The sequence below is a fragment of the Plectrocnemia conspersa genome, unplaced genomic scaffold (assembly GCF_051122295.1).
Source record: "Plectrocnemia conspersa isolate PC_06_02 unplaced genomic scaffold, ASM5112229v1 ptg000009l, whole genome shotgun sequence".
Classification (NCBI taxonomy): domain Eukaryota; kingdom Metazoa; phylum Arthropoda; class Insecta; order Trichoptera; family Polycentropodidae; genus Plectrocnemia; species Plectrocnemia conspersa.
In genome coordinates, this window is record NW_028277173.1 from 7,344,044 (window position 1) to 7,368,271 (window position 24,228).

Here is a 24,228-nt window from a genome sequence, read left to right on the forward strand (position 1 = left end):
CGTGAAATATGTTACCAGTATACCTATGTATTGCATTGTGATGGAAATGCCATTGTAATTAATATCGATAGCGATTTCAATTCGAAACCGTAACAGGACCTTCGCTCAAGATCTTATCTCAAGCCCGCTTATCTTAAATCTTCTAAAACCCGAGTTACGCCAAAGTAACATTTCGAAACGTTTATTTAATTACCGACTGGCATTTTCGGTTAATTTAAAATAAAAACGAGATGTACTTATACAATATATAAAATGGCGCAAATGCGCGCGATTGTATTCAAATTTTGGGAACGAGAGTCTGTCCCAGAGTTTGCGTGTCGCAAACGATAGCGTAATGTTTCCCATTAAAATATTTCATGTGGTCACACAAGTGTCCATATCAATCATATTACAACTTTATAGCATGATTAAAAAAGCTGACGTGAATGATCAAATTGGATTGTTGCTCATTGACAGACAGCTCACTTAAATGACTTTTTTTGTTATACATACACATTTGTTATAAATAATGCATGCAAATTACTTTTCATCATTTTCATAATTTACATGTAATATAATCATTAGAATTTAATATTATGATGCATTGAATTTTGTAATAATTGATTATCATAGTATCAAATTAATATACATAAATACATAAATATGCCACAATCATATCAATTATTGTATTGATATGTGTAATAACGTATCGGTAGAGTGCCGGTATTTTTGATTGCTACAACGTAATCAAATTACGTTAAAAATAAAAAAAAACAGCGGTAGATTTACAATACTATTTATGTGATGTGTCAGTTAATGAATGTTAAAAATACATAAAACCAAATTTAAGCCTAATTATTGCAACCGGATTATAATCGTGTGAAAGTCATACATTAAAATGTAAAAACGATTATGAAATAGTAAAAGTATTACTTTGTCATACGTTTTATTTTAAAAGAATACTATACATGTAATATCTATATTTAATCCTAAATATGAAATACCCACCGAAAAGTCAAGAATGAGCAAAATCTATTCTACAATATAATTTTTTGTATATTAACAGCAGTGCTCGGGTTTTTCCGGACAGAATTATTCCGGACACTGATTTTTCCGGACAGGATTTTTGCGGACACTGATTATTTCAGACAAAAAAATATTTCTAATATTATATTACAAAAAAAAATAAAGGTAAACTTTTAGATGGTTGAATTTTTAACTACAGAGTTCATTATAGCAATCAACATGAATTAAATCCAATACATCAATATTTTCAGAAGTAATCAATGTCCGCAAAATATTGTGCGGAAACCCTCTTGTAGAGATATTTCAAAAATTTTATTTATTTTTTGCCAACAACAAGGAGTACTTCGTTTCACTTTTTATAACAATAGAGCAATTTTTGAGGACGCTACGAAGTTGCGTATTGTACAGAACGTAAATTTCCAATAAATTATTGAACGTATATGCATGTTGATATTTTTTTTGGATAAAGATAAAGACCTCAATAGGAACATTGTCGAGAAAAATCTCGATATATTCCAGAAAATTGGTTCAATATACTTTATACATTAAATTTAAATTTTAGGTAGCATACATTTTATCATTATTTATCTCGATCATCCATAACATACTCGCTCAAAGAATCTCTAAAAATAGTTGCTTTCTTTTGACGGCGTAAGCAAATGATATTGCGTATCCGAGCGGATCAATTTTTACGGATTTTAAATCAACCGTACGACTTCATACCTACTAAACGAGTCTAATATATGTTGTATGTATGTGTGAGTCTAACAATATTTGTCATAACAATATATATTGGCTTTGTTATAATCTATCAGTATTTAAGTCATCTATGACACTTTCGTTTGCAACATTCACAGTCATGATCTATAATTTAAGAGTCCCTGAATTACCATATACTCCCTTTTAATCAAAAAAGTTCGGAAATGATTCTTAAGATACTTTTTTATCATAATCAAATTACATGGCCACGATGCTTTTAATTAAATTTAAACAAATAAATAAATTTAATTTTAATGTTTTAGACAATAACAAAAAGTCAGGTCCCGCCCCAAATCATCGGCATTGGTCACAGGACTGAGGAATAGAAGTGCTTTTAAACCTCGCACTAATTAAATTAAATGCCGTACTGAATCACTTCCTTTAATTATTTAATTTAATCCGCCATTTAATAATATATAGAATGAGCCAAAACGACTCTTAGAAGACTGATCTGGTCCAGTTTAAGCGATCAGCTGAACCCAAATAATTCAAACCGATCTTCGATACAATTTAAATTATAAAGCACTCAAATAATATTAACTATAAAATAAAAAGAAACTTATGCTACTTTCATTCTTATTCTATAATACTTCTAGAAAAATCCTGTTTTTACATTACAACTTCAAGAGCCAATCCTCTCCGTCACTTATTCGCAAATTATCCCTTCGTGTGAGATACAGATAATGATACACGATACCTCTACGTGCGAATCTTAAATATGGCTCAAGGCCATCAATCTCCACTACACCTAATAGTAACAATGCCTAATTTGATGGTTGTACCAACCTGGATCTCTTTGGAGTAGATAGGCTTGAAGAGGCGCTGCGGGCAGAAAGCAAGGTATCCTCGCCCTCACCAGCTCTGCTAAGCTTCCGAAGGCTTTCGCAGTAGTCGTACCACCTCCACCGACCACGGCGAACCATCCTAAAACAAATATGAAACCATTAGAATACATTGATAATACACATTATATATAATATATAACACAGCCGCAAAACAGGATTTGGTATCGCGTTTCTAATTGTCGCATATCGAATGAGATGAGAGGTTCGAAAGTGAAATCGGTATACGTACATTAAAACTAACTAGGAATTAATGACGAGATGTGCGCAGATATACAGATTGATTCGTGTTGTGTTGTGTAACAAAGTGTGATTGCTAAATGTGAATTTAATAAACTTAAAGTATCGCATGGAAAGAAAGTTAATTTTTCTCTGATCACAAACGATCAGTTTGCCATTATCTGTTTGAAATTGAGTTAAGCGAGAGGTTTTCATAATGAGAAACTAAACAATTTAATCTATAAATTATTAGAATATTTCAGTAATCATGTAAAAGTATTAAATAATTCAATCTTCTTTATCGATTACAAATTTTTAATAATGCTTATTACTTTTTAATTTAAATTATACGAAGATAATAATTTCATAGAATCCGTCGAAGATCATAATTCATTTAATAAACCTTGACTATATAATTTTGATGTACATAATAGATTAATAAGCAATATATCAAAGTTTTAGCTCCAACCTCACGTAATTAAGTTTCACATTAAAAAATCTTTCACATTTGGATTCCATGTATATATATGCCTATAATTCCAATGTATATTGTTTTTTATCAAAAAATCTAAATATGAAAGAGTATCGAAATATAGATATAAATTTTGATGACAAACGTAGCTACGTGGTGGTTAAAAATTAACCCAACAATAATTGTGATTTAACTAGTATTTAAAACCAGAATTACTGTATACAATGGTAAGCAATACATATATAATATAAAATATTATAATACATAAAAAAAAATATTATTATTATTACTGAAACACTGGTAATTCCATTAAATAAATACCAATATTTTGGTATTGAAAAATTAACTAAAGCATGTACACCACTTGAAATGGATGCCACGATTTGGATAGTTGTATATAAAAAAATAATATTACAGGTTTATATAATTAATTGTAAATGCTAATGAGAAATTGGCATAAAAACCCGTGTACTTATCAATAACAATTTGCTTCGAAATGTGCTGAAATATATTGCCGCGAGTGACAAATCCTTTTGTAGACAAAAGATAACGTGAAGAGCTATAGCGCTAGTTGTTGAGTAAAGAATAAAAGTGGACCTTGACAATTAAGAACTCCCATAACTATGACAAATGTTGTTATTAATTTTGACCAACAAGTAGTGGCACAATGAATTTTGTTGGCATTCAATATAAAAACTGTTTTGGCCCAGGGGCGTGCCAAAGTAGTGAATTTCTACTGTAATCAAATTGGTCATAAATAACCCGCATGTGAACTATATATTTTCACCCATCCTGTTCTTTAAAATGAGCCTTTTAACTCCCTTAATCGGAAAAATATTATTAACATAAAATAATTGCTAAACTTGCTTTGTAATGATAAACATTCGCCTAGGTCAAGTGTAGATAAGAAAAATAAGAGGCAGAGGACCGCGGGCCGTGCTCTCGCGGCACCTGACCCCGCGAGTCATCGACCCAGGCGACCGCCGCCTTCCCAAACGACCGCCGCCGGCCGCGACCGAGCGTTGATCTTTCCGCCGCACAGGAAGGTCATAATTCACGGCGGAACGTCCGATGGACCGAGACCCGGCGTGGACGGATGTTGCCGGAACGGTTTCGCGGGCGACCCTCCTCTCACAGCTAATGTTGCCAGGGGTCAAAAATTATAACGGGCCGAGGAGCGGATGGCCCTTGGGATCGGAAAATTGCCTATAATCTTCACGGCTTAGTTTGATGTTTTATTTTGAACCATTCAGATGGCAACGAGATAGTGTCTTGTAGATTTTCTCCAAATCATCAAAAACCGGAAGACCGCGCCCCTCTGGAAGACCAGGACCGAGATGAGGAAATAGGGTGACATGACTGATTGGGTAGGAGTATGGCGAAATCTACTCGCGAAAACCAATGCACTTAGGGCCAAATTTGTTTTTACTTTCACGCGCTTATGTTACACCGCTTTGTCAGAGAGCTCCACAAGGCGAGTATATCTCCTAGCGAGCGAGATGCACAAGTGCGTGTAAGGCAATGTGCCTCACGCATCAGACAGCGTTTCAATCGTGCGTCAGTATTTGTTTGGCTGTCATCGGGAGATTTTAGTCGAAGCGCAGAATATTTCTGTACTTTTCAATTATTTTTCGACTTAACGAGTATATTTAATATGTTTAATTCGTTAAATAATTTTAATATAAACTAACTTTAGTTTAAATAATATTTATAGAGATGATTCCAATGAATCAGATCTCGAATTTGAAGGTGTAGAATTTCTCTCGGATAATGTAATAAGTGATTGAAATGTTCGAATCGAAATCAGACGAAGATTATTGCAAATACAAGGAAAGTTCACATTTACATTTGAAATTATTATTTATTATAAAAGCAGTAATAACAACTTTTTATTATTTATGGTTTTTAAATGATTAACGTAGTTGTAGGTCAAAAGTTTAAATTACTTTTTTAATGGTACAACCCCTTTGATTACTAAATGGAAAATCTTTGTCATCGTAGATCGATGACCAACATCAAAAAGATGTCCCTCTGAGTATTTCAATTGTTCAAGCAAAAGCTCTCAGTTTTTCAAGCAAGTAACGGTTGGTTTTACACTTTTAAAATGAGGTATTCTTTTCATAATATTAAATTTACTGGAGAATCGGCTGATGCGGATAAATATGCTGCAAAATAATTTATTTCCTAATTATCCAAAATTATTGAAGATGTAGAATATTCCTCTAGCCAAATATTTAATGTAGATGAGACAGGTTTATTTTGGAAAACTCTTTAACAATGAAAAATATGAATGAAGGCTTTACGCACCTTGACAAATTTTTAAATATTATGGAAGATTGTGATCCCAATGGAGAACGCATATCTCAAGTGCGTTTGGCGATCAATAAAAACATGGCATGTTATAAATACTATATGAAGAAAAGAAAAAGAATAGTGGAAAACAATTAACTCTTGATAACTTTTCAAAGGAAACACCCGCAAACCCCACTTTAACGTGTCTCTTAAACGCCTCTTAAACATCTTATATTTAGTTGATAAATAAATATTTTGAAATACACACAATTTCAATTTTTTTACTTCCCTCGACTTTCGTACATTCAACATTCGCACACATTTTCAGGAACCAATTATGTGCGAAAGTCGAGGGCCGCCTGTACAGAATTAGGGAATATTTTCATTAAAAGAATAAAGAAATGTGGTTTTCAAATGTCAGATTGAACCCATGATCAAGAGAAAAAAAATTTTTAGTTACCTCCAAGGTATTAAACCCATCAGCTGCAAATTCACAAGTCAAACATCCACAAATGATGTGACGCAACGGCAACATTATGCGCAATCATCTAAATTGTTACGCATTAGGGGGTTTACCGACACGGAACGTTTTCGACGACGCCTCATGCCGTTTTTGGCGCATAAACATAACTGAATATGTGCATTATGAAATATTGCACGAACTGTAGTCGTACAAGTTACACAATGGTAATTTTGATAATTTTAATAATATGGAAAACTATGCAGAGTCGGGTGATAAATTGAAAACAAAAATCAATAAATACGCAGCGAAAGTTGATCATATTGTAATCTAGTGTGTAGGATAATGCGGTAGCGTCGAGTGCCTGTGGGAAGTAATTGTTGTACTGACCAAACATTTTCAGGAATTATAATACGTGCGAATCCTGAATCAAATATAACGTGGGTATTGAATATATATACTATGTATGTAGTATAATGTTGGTATGATTAGTAAGAAAGCTAGATGATAATTAATTTCTTAATTGATAGATGATCAAATGTGTCTAGGTGTGGTATTAATTATCTAACGGTTTAGTTTAAGGGCGTATATACATTTTCACACCCCCAATAAAACAGCTCTACAAATCTTCTTTAACACAATGAATTATGATATAATATCCATGTAAAAAAAATAAAAGATCATACACAATGCGCATACCGAACATGCATCATAATGGCCATCGTATGTCGTAACATAAAGCGTACGATCCGATGCGTTATGAATCATGAATCATATAGATAGAGATACCTATATAATCAACAACTCGTCGGCTATCGTTAGCGTGTATAAACAATGTGAAATTGTTATTTATGAGCCGTGTTGTGCGTTACTGCTTTTTTTTTATAAATATATAATGTAATTTTTGCGGGTTAAGTTTGATGAACTTCAAGCTACGATCGACCCATTTATGTTTAATTATCGATAAAACGGATTAATCGTTAATGTATACACTTCCTCGTTCAGACCGGATTTGATCTGAAAGTGGGTATAAAAAAAGAGTATTTAAAACTTATCTCTAATCAATCACATTATAATGCAGTGGTTCATTTAGGCCGTTGAAATAAAATAAAAACTTTTAAACTTTCGTTTTCTATTCGAGCATCTCGAAAGGTCACTTTTGCGAAACGCGCGATAAATCTTCCGGCAATAAGACAAAGCGGTGATAAATACGGGCGTTTACTAATTTATGGGAATCGGGTACGAAAAAAGCGTACACACGTTACATAAGAGTATCACATGCGAAAGAATGTAGCAGCCGAACATGTTTTTGTTGCCTCGGGGTGTGTATCGAAATGCAGAGAGGAACTCGTAACTTTTACTTCCTTCCATTTCAGACGACGAGATAACATCTCACTGCCATCTCGTTTATCATGATAACCTAGCCTTTGGAATCGTTGGAATACTCTTGATTCACTTGAGTTATTGATAAAAATGACAATTTACTTCTCCACAATTGTTCTAACCAAAACTAAGCTAAAAGTCCGTATAATATATAAACAAAAATATGAACATATGTTTAGTTTAAAAAAGCCCCTAATTATATATAAATTATATATATGATTATTCAGAAAGAGTTCACAAATAATAAATACTCTATGTCTATGGAATTCTTGATATTTTGATTTTTTTTAAATATGTCCAAATTACCCACAATTTCGATTGCCATATTAAGTTGATCATACAATCATACAGTTCAAAAATAAACATAATTTAAAGGAGTTCTAAAAATCGATATTGAGGATAAAAACAATTTTGCTGACGCAAACATACAAAAAACTATTATCAGTGCTAAAAATGTATATAATATTACATTTGTTCGAATATCTTTAAAATGTTTACAACTACTGCCATTTTTAACGCTAGAGTACGCTCGGGATAAGGATTCCGGTTTGTTATTGTGTGCGTGAACTGTGTGGCTCAAATCAATTTCGCTCAGAATATTTAATTTTTTTATTTTAAAAGAAAATATATGTTTATTTACCATACATACATCTGAGCTAAGTTGGAAATTTCAACGGACAATTAAAAATATATTATATAATCGAAGAAACCAGACATTGATGTCATTAATTAAATATTTGCAAAATTCAAAATCTTTCACTAGTCAAAAAAATAATGAAGTTCTTAGCTATTCTCCAAAAGCAAAAAGACATAAAATGGGGAAAGAAATTATTCGCACATTGTTAAATGGCTCGACGACTCTATTAAATCATTAGAATCCAATGAATAAATTTAAAAAATTATCATTGGCGCAACGATAAGAATAATAACTTTTTTAAGCCTTACAGAGAATAGTGTAAAAAAATCAACAACGTACGTATTAATGGAAAAATATTTAAAATGTTTAATCCACGGGTAAGAGTACGAATAACTTACAGTGTATATTTAAAGCCTTGATATCAATTAACCCAGATATGCCCAAGAAATTTTGTTCTCTTAAAATTTCATTTATAAATAAAAAACAGTGGCACGAGTTTAGTGACCTACCCATGGGACAGTGGGCATATCTGAGTTAAACCAATATCAACACAAAATTATTTAAAATAAATCACTAGAGAAGCTCTAAATTCTGTGCCATACTGCACTTTAATGACGAATACCAGCGTTGACGAATCAGCGACTGTCCTTAAAAGAGAAAGCGAGACAACGAAGAACGCGCTACATCGCTTCTCCCTCTCATATACATGTACACGCACACAATTACAAACCGGCATCCTTATCCCGAGCGTACTCTACATAAGTAAACGCGAGTTCGTGCTTAATATGCATACTTCTTGGAATTAAAATGACATTTTTAACACTCGAACTCGCCTTATTTTTTGCATATGTAATAAAATAGAACACTCAGATAAGAAACCTTACCGAAGGTGTTCGTGCCAGATGTTTGAAAATATGCATAATTTATCTGAAGATTGAAAGTATTTGAATAACTAATAATTTAATTGCGATTTTCTATTACTCTAACCGGCCGGCGGTGTTATCTTTGCTCTGGTGATCAAAGAACCCGCTCCGATAAGAATAAATTACGCATGCGAGTCGGCAGAATGCAAAACGATTTTGTGCTATTTTTTTCGATAATACAAACAGGTTTTTAAGTAGCAACAGCTGTTCTTGACAATTGTCTCATGAAAGGGCCTTAAAATGCTGTTAAAACAATTGGATAATAGCAATTTTAAGCTCAGCTCAATCAAAGATAAATTACATTATCGAATAAACCAGACATTAATCTCATTAATTAAATATATGCAAAATCTAGAATCTTTCACCAGTAACATAACAAGGATGTTTGATTTTACTTCAGATGGCATGTGTTTTTTAAAGGGTTATTTTAAGAAAAATGTGTAATAATGTATCTGCAATTCTTAACTGTATTACATACATGTTTTTATTCATCAAAATTTCTCGAGAATTCTCGTTTCATGAGAAAGAAAATCATCGAGAAATCAGAATGCATACTAGTAATGTAAGTTGATCAATATATTCTTGAAGGAAATATCTTTAAATATATTAAGGGATAGGTTTTTATTTAATTTTAAAGAGATAACTTGCATTACGATTTTGCCAATATTAAAAAGAAACAATTTACTGAAATAAATAAAATCTTGTTAGTTTTAATAAAAGCAAAAAGAGTATTTGTTTGAATTTTGATTAACATAAATTAAAAAGCGAATAGCTAAAACTAGTAAACAAAGCGTTGAAAATACTTATGCTCTTTATGGATTCAAATAATGGGCAATTAGAAAGCTATAGGTTAAAAAATCAAAATATTAGTGAAAATACGCAAACTTACAAAAGCCATCGATTACCATAAACCATTTTTGACATAAGCTTCAAACCACACGTCTGAAAAAGTACTCTTTTGTTATTATCGGCCGGTCTAGTTTGAATGTTACGCTTTTAATAAAGGGATGGATCGGAGATGGAGCTAAACAATAACGCGATTGGTACTAAATTAACCTACTCTCCTAGGTCTAAAATTCTTTTAGGGAGCGATGTGACACATCGCTTCGACAAAAACTCTCCAATTAGCAGACAAACGAGAAACAAAAGACCAGAGCCTCTCGATTTTCACAACTCTTGATCATTCGATACCACCATCTGATACTGACACCTGCATTTTTATGGTACATATCCGGCGTTAAACTGATACACCACTTACAAGCAAAATCAGTAAAGTAATTTTGCATTATTATAATAATATAGTATTTTATATGTAGGGTGGGGTGAAGATATATTTTTCCGCTTTTCTAAAGAACAACTAAAAAAGCTGGAACGAATGACATTCAATTAAATATATATTTATTTAAGTCGTGAGGAAAAATTAAATATATTTACTTCAGGTTCTTAAAGTGCAACTTAGAAAATATTTAATCGAACGCAATACGATATAATACAATTTGTATTAAGGGAATGGCGTGGAAATGTTTTGATATATGGTGTAGAATTATGTTGAAAGTTAACATTAAAATTAATATAGGGGTGTATTTATTTAAATCATAATTTTTACTCAATTAGAGTTTTTAATAATAAAAAATTAAATACCCCTATCCAATTTAACGACTAATCTAAATATAAATTAATTGGTAGACCTAAAACAATTTTTTATTCTAGTGTCCCTTTTACTAGCTTTTCATTTTTTTAATCAGCTGCCGGTTTAATTTATAATATTAACTTAATTAAGCAATCAATTTAAATTATTTCTTATATTATATTTAGATTCATAATCATAAATTTAAAACATCAAACTAATATGTTAAATTAAGAAAAATAATGTATTAAATGTAATTAACTTAAATAAGATACTAAAAAAAATACTAATTTAAACTATCATAGTTTATATTGTATATTAAAACAGTTATGTAAAGAAAGTTTACATAAATACACTAGTGACCTCAAAAAGCATTAAATGAACGAGTTTGATATTTGACACAAATATTTAAAACCAATTTTTTTTAATCTGCATATGTATGCGCATATGTTATTAATTCAATAGGGCCTTTTCAAGCGCACCGGAATCAAATTACAGTACGTTTTAATTGATCGACAACTTGTTGAAATGCCTTTCAAGTTCAACTTATATTATGATAAGCTTTCATTACACCCATTAATCAGCAATGAGTACCAAGCTATAAGGATATGTCATAGCAATAAAATTAGAGGTGCGCATGTGACTATGTCTTTCGCAATAATTTATACTCGCTTAGATTTATCTTATCTAGTTGTTGTATATAAAATTACTCTAAGCCGTTTATAAAGACGTATCGATCGTACCTCTTCACAATCGATTCATCCGAGACAAAAAAGTCAACAATTAATTGGCTCGCGTATAAAAATGGCGTCTATTAATAGTCCAGCTGCTCTTTCACGACTTCAATCCAGTCTGCCAGCGGATGAGGGGAAGCAGCAAAAAAGTTGCTACTGCATGCCTCGTTCTATCGTCTTTTTTCGCGCTACCTCATAGGTCGCGGTTGCGGCAGGAACGATCGGGCACGAAACCGGAATCGTTGCATAATTCAATGCCGAGCAGCGCGCGTGATTAGTGTGTATATATCATGCGAACGCCTTATTTGCATGCGTAATGAGGGCATTTACGCTTTTTATGGGGAGGCTCGACGATTCGGCGCCGGTGTCGCCGCCATACTCCGGGGGGATTCCCGGCGTGCCCGCTGCGAGCAGAAAAATGCACGTAATTGCACAATTACTGCGCATAGTGAAGGTCGTTCGGAATTACCCCGCCGCGAAACGATTGCCCCTTTTAGGTCTAACTTTCTTATGTTGCACGCCTGCATTTGGCCCTAATCCTAACGCAAAGCGCGCTTCGTCTCGTATATAAATTTACGGTTCTTAAATAAAAATGCATGATTTTTAATATGCTATAGTATAAGCATATTAAAAATCATGCATTTTTATTTAAGAACATAAGCTCGCTACTAAGTTTTTGAATTAGTATGCTAAAAGTGAATAATCACTTGATTAAATTTAATTATATACATATTTAAATTAACTTGAAATAATGAACAATGAAAAAAAACCGCTAGAGATTTACTCCTGTGGGACTAACAAGGCGGAATTAAAAAGTACCTAATCTTGATTAAAAGGTGTAATAATAAACTTCATTCTATTAGTATACTTAACATATTTATGATAAATTTGTAAATACAAAAGTTATTATATTAACTTGAGACCGCTTTAGATACAAGTGTATTACACCAAGTCCAATACACCTTTTTGCTAAATTAATAGAATCCATAAACACTGATTAATAAATTATTCCAACGAGCAAAATATCAAAAAAACTATTATTGAGGACAATGCATGAAATATATTAATAAATATGTTTCTTAAGAAAACTGAAAAATTATATCAAATACAAAGACACTGAAGACTAATGATTCTGAAGTCTCGGAAATTCATTATTAAACAAAATATTACATATGAAAAATAAACGGAAAATTCTACAAAGAACGTATTACAAGATCATTAGCAGTTTTTCTGGATTTAAAAAGGGCCTTTGAAACTATGAAATTAAATATATAAGTAAAATAGTTTTAAGTAATATATAAAATACAACATGTTAATTTAGAAGGTAATAACGGTGAACCACAAGGGTCCAAATTAGGGCCATTGTTGTTTATAATAAACATATATTAATGAAATAGTTAGTCATGTAGAAATATGTAAAACACAGTGTACTCTCAGCTATCCATGTTTGAAATATGTATATGTTTATAAATTAATTTATTATTTTGAAATCATATACAGCCAAAGGTTGCAGAAATGTATTTGGAATTCATATAATTCATAAATAAAAAAAAATTAATCGTTTAAGGGGACTGAAATAAAAAATCTTCCTGCGTATTAGTACAACCAAAAAAGAGCATAGATGCATTGGGAGATTAGTTCAAAAGCACATGGGTTTTTGAAGTGATAGAAAATTGATAGTTCAGAGAGTATATTCTGCATACATATGAAGAATATACCTGATAAAAAAATTCTGACCCACTATAGATTACAAAATTATAATCCTAATTTGGGGATTCTAGTTAACCCATTAAACGCCAGCGACTTTTTGGTGGGTCACCTGTTATTACTCTGTTTCTTTAAATAAATATAAAATACTTTGTTTACTGATAAATGAAGCTAGTACAATAATCTTTAATAATTAATAAAAAATATTTTTTAAATAATTCGTTAACTTGTTTTAATAAAATAATTTGTTTAAAAAAATAATCATCAAATGACGCACCGGTGAGTCGCTGGCGTTTAAGAGGATAAATACATAAAACCGACTATTTCAAGTTACTTCACTAAACGTAAAAGTTGCAAAATATCAATAATTATAAATTAACTAATGCTACTGAGCATTTCCCGGAAAGGTCTGTTTACTCCATTGCCAATTAAATTACATAAAATTAAGGCATTTCAAAAAAATATTGTAATCGTTAACGTAGCAAGAAATAGTTCAAGAAAAAAACATATTAAAAAATACATATAATATGCCAAACCCAAAAAATCCAGTGATAAGAGGACGTTTGATAGCCCTGACATTTACAAATGACGTAAAATCATTAAACACTTATCCACTGCAGCGTATCATTAAAAATATTCATGATCGTTGAGATAGAATTATGCGCCATTTTCAGTAGGGACGCGTGCCCCACCCATTCAAATCACTGTAATAAAGTTAACAAGGACATGATCATTACCTGATGTTTTTATTTTCAATTTTAAAATCGCACAAACTAATCCTCTCATTTTACTGCTCAATAACTTCGGCACCACTGACTTAACCTTAGACGTGCCACGGCGATTCTTTAATTAAAAATTAAAACATAAATAACGTTTAAAGCGTTCACGTCGATCATCCGTTCGATGATTCGCAGCGAGATTGAATTAATTTTATAGACAATTAAGACGTCGGCGTTTTATAGGTTAGGCTCTTGTCTTATTTTATTAGCAATGCCTTCAACGCAACGAACGACGTTGCACTTTTAATATATTATAAAACTAGAGATCATTGGCATTGACTTTAATCATTTAAGTTCAACGACCTTATGATAAGTTTAGCTGAAAGACCGCCCATGGCGAATTCCCATTAAATCCGTATTTTACTAATTATAAAAAAAAAACTTTAAACGGATCTTGATGGGATTTACAAAAAAAAATACGCGACAGAAAAAAGCTCTGCAACTTGTGCAGTTGTTATATTATCCGACCTTCGGATAAACGATCGAGCATTCCATTTGTATAATAACATAATTTCTAGATAGAGATTTATATCGATTTGGGTGATTGTTGTTTTTACATAACAATCGTTTACACGTTGATTAAGATGCCAGATACCTCTTATTTGTATATTAATAATTAAATACAATATTCCATCGACAATTAGCAAAGCCTTGCAAAACCACTTCCATGAAAAAGATAATTTATAGTACATATTGTACTTAAAAATAAAATTCATATATTATTGTATATTCAATATATACACATATGTGAAAAGTGTCAAATTGCGTGGGATTCGAACCGAGGATCCTGCTATTAGATATCGCAAACCTCATCGCCGTTAAAAATAGATAAGGCGTTAATTAAAAGTGGATATACTAGACAGTCGTTTTCTAAATATAATAAAATAAAAAATAAATAAAACATAACATAACCTTGCCGAAAAGAAATCGAAAGTTAGTATATGTTAGGAAATAGTCGAAATATATACATCGTTGTATTTGCACGTTAATGTACAAGATTAGATAATGAATAGGTGCTTTCGTAATTTTATGATCAGAATAATGAAAATCGTGAAGATTCTTCGTGGGAAGGAATTAATGCTTTTATTGCATATTAAATATTATAAACAGATATGCTACGTATGATATGCATAATTTAGTAATTAAAAGATCATTCTTGCTTCTGAGCAGGAATTTAATAAATGAGAATTTCATTCGGTTTAGTACTGAACAAATTTACGCAATAAATATTTTATTCGAAACAAAGTTTTAGTACACACGTTGCGCTCGAAAATATTTTTCTATGCAAATATTTATTTTAGAAAGATGGAATCGAAACAGCAACGCAGTAGGGGATTAAGAACTAAAGTTCTATAAGTTTATAAGTTCAACCAATGAATCACATCCAAGATAAATTTATTGATAAATTCAAAGGGAAAATATCCATACCTAGATTCTTCATACTTTCTAAAAATTACTATTTCATGATATTTTGAATAGGGCTAGATTTTGCGGGATTTGATAAATGATCGCTTTTGGTGACAGTCGTTAACGCAAGTTTAGGGTTTTGAGACAATGACCCTTTCAAACATAGTCATTTGTGTGTGGTCGCTACAACATGTATCAAATAATTGATTAATATTTTCACTAGCAAATCAGTGAAATTGTACGTTCGGAACACTTTGGCTGATGTGTCGCCCTACAACTATTTTGTTATAACTGTCAGTTGAAAAACCATCACTTACGTAGCTTTTTTTCACGTCTCTCAAATGATAGTTTAGAGCAGCATTTAATTTCAATAGAACCTATCAGATAAATTATATTTACACTAGTACAAATATTACTGACAAAAATATATTCCGATATGATTTCACTGAAGTGTCAGTAAAAATATATTTATCTAAGATTGTATCTAAGATCTTTATCACCAATCAACAGTTTAGAAACCGCTGCCTCCGACAGCGCTCACCTTGATTATTCGAAAAGCCCACTCTTGAGAGGATATCCTACGGCTGGCGCAACCTATCTCCGCAAAAAGTAGAAACTCCTTCCGGCGAAGCTCGCCTTGCGCCACATCACGCAACTACCGCAGAGGTTGTCAATCAGGAGCCGATGGCGCGCAAATATCGTGTAAATATAATATACTTTTTTTTATTTATTTATAATCCTAATCAAATCGCGAAGGCTACGCTAGCTCACTGTGCGTGAAATTATTTCAACGCTCGGAGACGAGTCATGCTTTCCCGATTTCGGTTTCGTTATTTTGGCTAGCCACACGCGAACCATCACAAATCGAGAGATGAGATATAGATTATTTTGAGCAATCATAAAAAAATATACATATTTGTAGTATGTACAATACATCAAGGTCAGTTTTTGTTTTAATAAAATTACGCTCCAATTATAATACGGTCCGTATCTCTTCTGGCACTCTTCCTCTTACTCTACATCCCTCTACATTTCCAAAATATACTCTACTATCCTGATAATGTAACCAGATGTATTTAACGGCCACTCGACTATCATTCTCTACATCTTTGATAGTTTTGGTTGAAGTTTTTTATATAAATTGAATTAATGACTTTAAACGTTTAAACGCCAAAGACTGTTAAATGAGTCACCTGTTTTTAAAATAATGTAGGAATAAATACTACTTATTATCAAAGTTATTTGTATTAATATACTACTAAGAAATGTGTATAATCGACTTAATAGATAAATGCTTCTTTCATTGTGAATTTTTGTCGCAATGGCACTATATGTACTCTCAGATGAGATAAATAATTCATTAATAAACAAAACGCTACGAAAGCTAATCTAATCTAATCTAATGCATATGTGTATGGTTTCATGCTTCACCGCCTTTGAATCAGATACGAATCAAATGTAAAATAAAATTAAAAAATGATCGACACGAACGACCTTAGTGGTGCGTTTTCTCCAAAACAACGTGTTTTTGCTCCATTTATGAAGCACGACAGAGATTCGCGTGTTTTTGTGACACACGAGACCCAGTTTTGGAATCACAGCACCGAATCTGCGGCACATATGAGCATCGGACAATTTCATCTCCGTCACGCCAAGATTCTAATAGGCAATTCCAGATTTCTATTCTTTAAAAAATACTATCTATAAATCAGAATTATGGTAATGTTTGAGACATTATTATAATAAACAACCAGAACCGAGTGGAACGTTTTGAAGTTAGTCGCGAGTGAAATAATAAATATTCTGATTTTATAAAATCATAAATATTTAGGATTAGGTTAGTACTTTTTTTTAAATTTGATGTGTCATAAATAAATTAAAACTTCCACGGAAAATAAAATACAGAACAATTTTGCCAATATAAACTTTTGTACTATACTAGTTCGATGTATTTTTTGTAATAATGGTTTAGAAAGGAACACTCACACTCTTAATTTGTATATATTATTTAACTGTTTTATAAGTTTGATTTTGAATAGCAAATTTTCATTTGCTGTTCAAACTAAAATAATTTACCGTATAAAAGTTCTATAAGTATGATTTTTTTATAACCTTTATCAGGGAAAGTTTTAACAACAAATGGACGTTTTGCAACTGTTACAATAAATGTGTATTTTTCAGTGAAGTAATATTTTTACTATACTCTATTTGCGTTAATATATTTTTTGCTCCTCATAGCTATTGCCAAAAATATCTGTGTTTAGCAAGCTCACTGAGAAGCTGAATGGATCGCGTAAAATATGCGCAGACGTCCCGGCCGCAACGGTAAGAATAAAGGACGCGATCGCGACTCTCTAGGGCACTATTAAACTATACTATATTTACGTTAACACAGTCAGTTCGAGAGCTATCCATTTCATCACTATTCATAATTTGGTTTACGCCCCTACTATTAGCTCTAAAGCACACGATACGGATATACGTTCGATATATTTATCATTACACCGATAAAAAATATAGTAATGATTTTAATTTCTATAAATTTATAGTAATGATATCATGTGCTTTAGAGCTAATAGTAGGGGCAAAAACCCAAACTTCCCATCTCTTTCTCAATTATAAATAATGATGAAATGGATAGCTCTCGAACTGACTATGTTAAAGCAAATAGTGAAATACTACTATTTTTTTCAATCGTCGTTTAATGTCACTTAATTAAAACGTCAAGTCCATAAAAAAATATTTTTAAATTAAAATATGATAAAGAAAAAGGTTGATATATGTAAAACTATTATTACACACTAAATTATTGCAATTTTTTTATAATAAAAACATTATATACTTAATTTCATACCGATTTTTTGCTGCTAGACCTCAAAAACCATAGCCTTGTAAATATGCAAATATGGAATCGTTAAATTTTATTAAATAATAAGAAATAATCCAATCACAATTATAGTCATAAAGCAGTGATGTACAAAATGGAGGTCAAACATATTGTGTTAAAATTTTGAAAAAAAAACATGATCGTTCATAAAATTCAGTTCAAGTTTTCAGTTGCATCTTACATTATATTAATTCAATACATAAATATTTAAGAGCTAATAAAAAGCATACATTGCATAATTAATTATTTATTATGCCATAAACTTTTTTTTACGATTCAATCAGTTCGTTGTATACTTTCTATATTTGTTTGCGTTTACTGACTATCGTAAATTTCGGCAGTGCGAAAGCGTTGAGAAACAGATTTACTGCTAATACGTGTTTTTTTGTTAAATTAGATTTCCTCTAATTATAATATGCACATTTTTTCTGGTATCTCAAAATTCTAAGCAATTAATAGATGAATTTGAATTAACATTTTTCTTAAAAGAAAACGCGTCGTGTTCATAATTACATATGCTTTCCCTCCATTCTAATGCATGGGCGTATTAAATGGATTGCGCTTCTGTCATACGGAGCGAGTTTTCGTTGATAAAATTCTTGTCAATCATGTCAAGGATTTGGAAGGACGTGTTGGAAGTATAATTGAAATATTATTGAGTTATTTCAGCGGGCAATGTGACGCAATCGGAATTTACGGCGTGCGGTTAGCTATCAAGATAACGAGAAGAGATATATAGCTCTCGCCTTGGATTTGGGGTTAATCAAAGTTTGCAATCTACTTAATGTTCGACGTATTTTGCACTATTAGAAAGGATAACAATAAAAAAGTGTAAACATGTTGCATATAATGCATAAGCGAAGTTTTAAAAAAACATACTAACATAACAAATATTTAAACCTTTATCTGTATTTTTTATTAATTAATGTATTATACTTGGAACATAATATACATTTGAAAGGCAAACTTAAATATATGTACTCGTAGTAACTGTATTGAATATTATAAACTAAGTTTAAGAACTACTGATGTATATTTAAAATGTCACCTACTACCAACTAATAATGGCAATTAAAATTGTGACACAAATGGATAATAAAAGAATAGATTCAATCGAAAATACTCGATGGAACTACTAATTGTCTCTATACAACTTATAGTCACTACCAAAATACTAATTATGATTAAAAGTTGTTTATTTATAGTAAATCTTCCATTGCATGTCTGCATTTCGATATTACACTATTTAAAAAAAATATGATAGCTATTCTTACCGATAATACTATGGACTTCTTATTTAAGAAGGCTGATTAAAGTATTTTCAAACCGAATTTTGGTCAATAGGAGAGCGCAAAAACAATTATCACTTCTCAGAAGGCAAAAATTCACGTCAAAAGCAATAAAATCGTGGCGGCGCCGTCGCAGTGGGAACGCTCGGTAACGAGCGTTCCCACTGTGATGGCGACGGCACGATTTTATTGCTTTTGACGTGGATTTTTGACTTCTGAGAAGCGATAATTGTTTTTTGCGCTCTCCTATTGGTCAAAATTCGATTTAGATGTACTTTATTCGATTCTCACTCGTAATATATTTATAATAAGTCTTAAGATAAACGCTTGCTAATGACCTGGACTAGAAATTCACTATATGGCAACACTGAGCAGCAAAGAAAACGCGACTAATTATCAGGTAAATATTATAAGTAGATATTTTAAATAATTTTTAATGTCTAATTAAAATATTTCGCATAAAATCTGATTTCAGAAAATGTGTCGCAACGGTGGCTAATTTTTATTTTTATTTTTATTTATAGAATAGAAAGGGTTAACCCGTACCTATTATTATTTATTCAAGAAATTATATTACGATGTTAAAAAATATATAAAATGCCATTTTTGTCATGAGGCCCGGAATCATTGTTTTCCCATTGAACGTCCAGTATGTACACACATTTGCTAGCTGCGGTACCTCGCGATAGTGAGAGACCGACAGTTACTATATATAATTAAATTACGTATATGGATAATACCGGATAAAAGTAAACAATGAAAATGTGATAGAATTTATTAAGTACGCTCGTTTAAAAACAACAATGCTATCAAAACTGCACACGTTGTGACTATGCTAATTTGAATTACCCGCACGTTCCAAAACAGTTAGTTATCGGTGAACTCGATTCACTTTCTAATTTACCATGTTGGTCGGTCGCGTTATTATTTTTTCACCTCCAAGTTTCGGCACCACTAACGCTTTATCTCCATTTAATTGAACAAACGGCACATTACAATCCATTGTGTGCATGTTTAAAATACAGTAACACAGTTAAACTATCACCAAAATTGAAAAATAAACACCGCAACTACTGCAGGAAAGTGTTAACTTTCGTTCGACCGCGATAACAATTCGATAACGCGTTTCGCAATCGGCTTTTAAAGCGTCGAACGATATAGTTTGGAATGAAAAAAAATCAACAAAGCTGGCACCCGTTAATTTGTCGCGCCCGGGGCTAAGTGCCTATGCGCTTTGCGGACCTGATTGAGCCGAAATGTCATCGGCGAGAACCGTTACATTAATCAAAACGTTGGCTGTCGTAAAACGAAACCAAAACTGGTATATTGATACCGATACCGATTTATAACTCACTCAAATCGGGTTCAAAATAATTATATTATCCTACAATCGGTTAATTTTCAATGTGATTCGGTCGTAAAACGCTTTTTAATTGGCTGTAATATATTATCGTTAAAATTGTTCAGTGATATAATATACACGAGGTAATTTATTGGCGCAATAATACGTAATTGTATTCATACTCAATTTAATATTAAAATGTATATATAATATATGTATTTTGCAATATTGTGGAAAGCCTTAATCGTATAATTTTAATTATAAAATCAGTAAAAAAAACTTTTGTATATCATATCAATAATTGAGGGACTTCAAAATAACTCATAAAATATATATATTAGTTAAATCAATAAAAAATCAATTAGTTAATAAAAAAAATCTATAAATAATTTATTTAAATACTAATGACACTGTATTTTGTGTAAAATCAGTATATTGAATTTTATGGCAAAAAATCAAGTTTAATAACAGCGTATTAATGGGAACACTAGTTGTTACAGTGTAAAAAATATAATTTTAATTTCGACGCCCAAAAAATAATCTTTAATCCCTGTATAAATAAAAAACCTACAATGTATCATTTTATCAAAAATAAAGTGAATAAAAATACGAATTTTGTAAAATATTTTTACATCTGTATTTGTCAGTTTTTAATACGGTTATTAATTACTGAAGAGCATGTTTTTTTTATATTATATGCTTAATTTTAAATTGACTGAATTTTAGTATTTAATGGAAGACGACATGAGATAAAAAGTTCTGTAAAAATCGAATATAAAATATTTTTTTAAAGAATATACAATGTAATGAGAAACTGAATTATTTTGGTATTGTCATTATAAAAATCGAAGCTTTACTGAGAGTTTTTCAATAAGTTACTTTTATGACAAAATTACTGAGCACCTTAACAGGGGGACCATTACCAATTTCCTTATGAAAACATTAGAATTGTGAAATTCTGTTAAAAGATTATTGGGACATTTTTTTTGGAATATTTTTTTATAAAATTAATATAATATATTTTTTATTATATTCATATACGTACTCTTTAATTTATAAAAAATAGTATATACATATAAGTTTTTTATTTATTATTTCTTCAGTTATATATACTATCTGGGGTACCTCAAAACAGTGAAATATCGATCGCCGTACCTGTACGGCGATACCGCTCTTTCGGTGTGCATGTAAAAATATAAATAGCAGAACCAAAAATGTACATTTTTTTATATAAATATTTTCTATTGCTGATAGAAAGTGCCTTTTTAAATTTAAAAAAAATAGTATTTCTCAAATATTATAGAATAAAATTAGTAATAAATAACTTTGGTTGAGAAAACTTAAATATTTTAACCCTTTGAACGCGTTAATCAAAAATAAAATTGTATTGTTTTTTTTTTTTTGAAAAATGCAAATTTTACCTTGATACTGTGTTTAAATGTTCTGATTTTTTAATTTTTATTTATTTAAAATGATATTTTATGTTTATTCACAAAAAAAAGTTTTTTCTTGAAAAGCATTTTTTTTACTGATTTTTGCGTAAAGAGATAAAAAAATCAATTGGGCGACTTTGATCGTTTTCCGCGTTCAAAGGGTTTAATTAAGTTCACTATTTAGCCTTGTAAAAATAAGACTTTTTATCAATATTTTTTTTACTCTATTATGAATGAATTTATATTTACATATCAAACAATATTTTTATATCAAACAAGGGATTGTATTTTTTTTCTTATTATAAGGCTAATTTTTATGTAATAAAAAAATACACTAATAAAATTAAAAAATATTTTATTTATTTAAAATTACTTTCTATCAGCAATAGAAAATATTTGTATAAAAATAGGTACGCATTTTCAGTTCTACTCTTACTACTTTATATGCACTCCGAAAAAGTTTGACATGTTACTAGATAATAGAAAATCACTGAAATGTAAAATTTATTGTGTAATTCCTGTGTAATTTTTACGTGTATTTTTTCTTGTGTAATTTCATCCTGACACAATTTTTATAATATTATTAATTAAAATATATGACAAAAACATTGAAATTGGGGTACAAACGTACCCCGCTTCACCCATTCTGGTCCAACAATATTACTAAGCGTTTCATTTCAAAGTTATTAACCGTGCTGCCTTTTTTTATTAATCATGCACCGTATGATAAATAATAAAATCATCAGTATACTACAAGAATATATAGAAAGTGTTTTGTCAAATTAAAAATAATAATTGAAAACATGTAAAATCCAACTCAATTTTAAAAAAAAACACATTTTTAAATTGAACTGATGTATATTTAATTTATATTTGCAATAAAACGGTTCATTATCTGAGCTTTTGCAATAAATAATAATTGTAAATTTGCTTAACCCTTTAAACGCCAGCGACTCTTAGTGAGTCACCTGTTATTTCTCTTCACGCGTCTGTATCTATTTTTTTAAATAAATATAAAATACTTGTTTTACTGAACAATAAAGCTAGTACAATAATATTTAATAATTAATAAAAAAAAATGTTATATAATTCGTGAACTTGTTTCAAAAAAATTATTTGGTTAAAAAAATAATCATCAAATGACGCACCGGTGAGTCGCCGGCAAGTGGTTAATATATATTTATTATATTTAATGTATTTTCAATGTTATCTATAATGAACTTAGCTAAAACATTGTGACACCCAAATTAAGCAGTACATAAATAAATAATCAAAGCGTTTGACTCAAACTAAATATTTCGAAAATTGCTACTATTTTATTACTGAATAAATTGAATGAATATTTGTAAAAAATCTGTGACCTGCGTCAGACAAACTTTACTATAACCTTACATAACCCAACCGAACTCATAATCTCAATCTGCAGACCACATCCAATAATTAAATTACAAACAATCTATGATATAATTTGACCGAATCCATTACGACACATCACCACTCCCCATTGCCACGGCAATTATGTGTCGGCTTTCCAAAGTGCACGCGTGAAACGAGTTTGTTTCTATCTACATATCTACCACTTACTATCAGTGTGTGCATGTGTAACGATAGATATTATTTATTGTTTTACTATAGTCACTTTCTAATGAAATCATCTGTGAAGTCCGACATTGCTCGGGTCGTTGTGCGTGAACCCATTGCGTTTTAATTGCTCGATCGGGTTTCGTTGCGGCCGATTTGGTTGCAATATGCGTGTATTTATTTACATTAGAACCTAGATTGATGGTTCCTGGTATGAATTGGTGTACAACAGTTTGAGAGCCGCAACACATATACAAACTTATGTCACTATGACTAATAAAGAAACGCTCTAAAGGTACTTTGTATTAATATGCCTAATCCATATTATGGTTAAAGCTATTTATGTTTGTGCTGATTAAAGGCGGAACCTTTGTCTCCATTAGTTAATACCATATACATTCAACTGATTAGTCTTGGTAATTATGCGAGTGGGAGGGGAATAAGAAAATT

The 24,228-nt window shown here is 31.0% G+C and overlaps 1 protein-coding gene across 2 annotated transcripts in view; it reads right to left on the reverse strand.

The window, feature by feature from the left end:
- B4 (imaginal disc development protein B4) overlaps positions 1-24,228 on the reverse strand; it is a 95,446-nt gene that overhangs the window by 22,708 nt on the left and 48,510 nt on the right. For both annotated transcript variants that reach the window (XM_088191588.1, XM_088191587.1), the window contains exon 4: positions 2,551-2,688. In XM_088191588.1, coding sequence (XP_088047714.1) covers positions 2,551-2,688 — 138 coding nt within the window. The remainder of the gene's footprint in view (positions 1-2,550; positions 2,689-24,228) is intronic.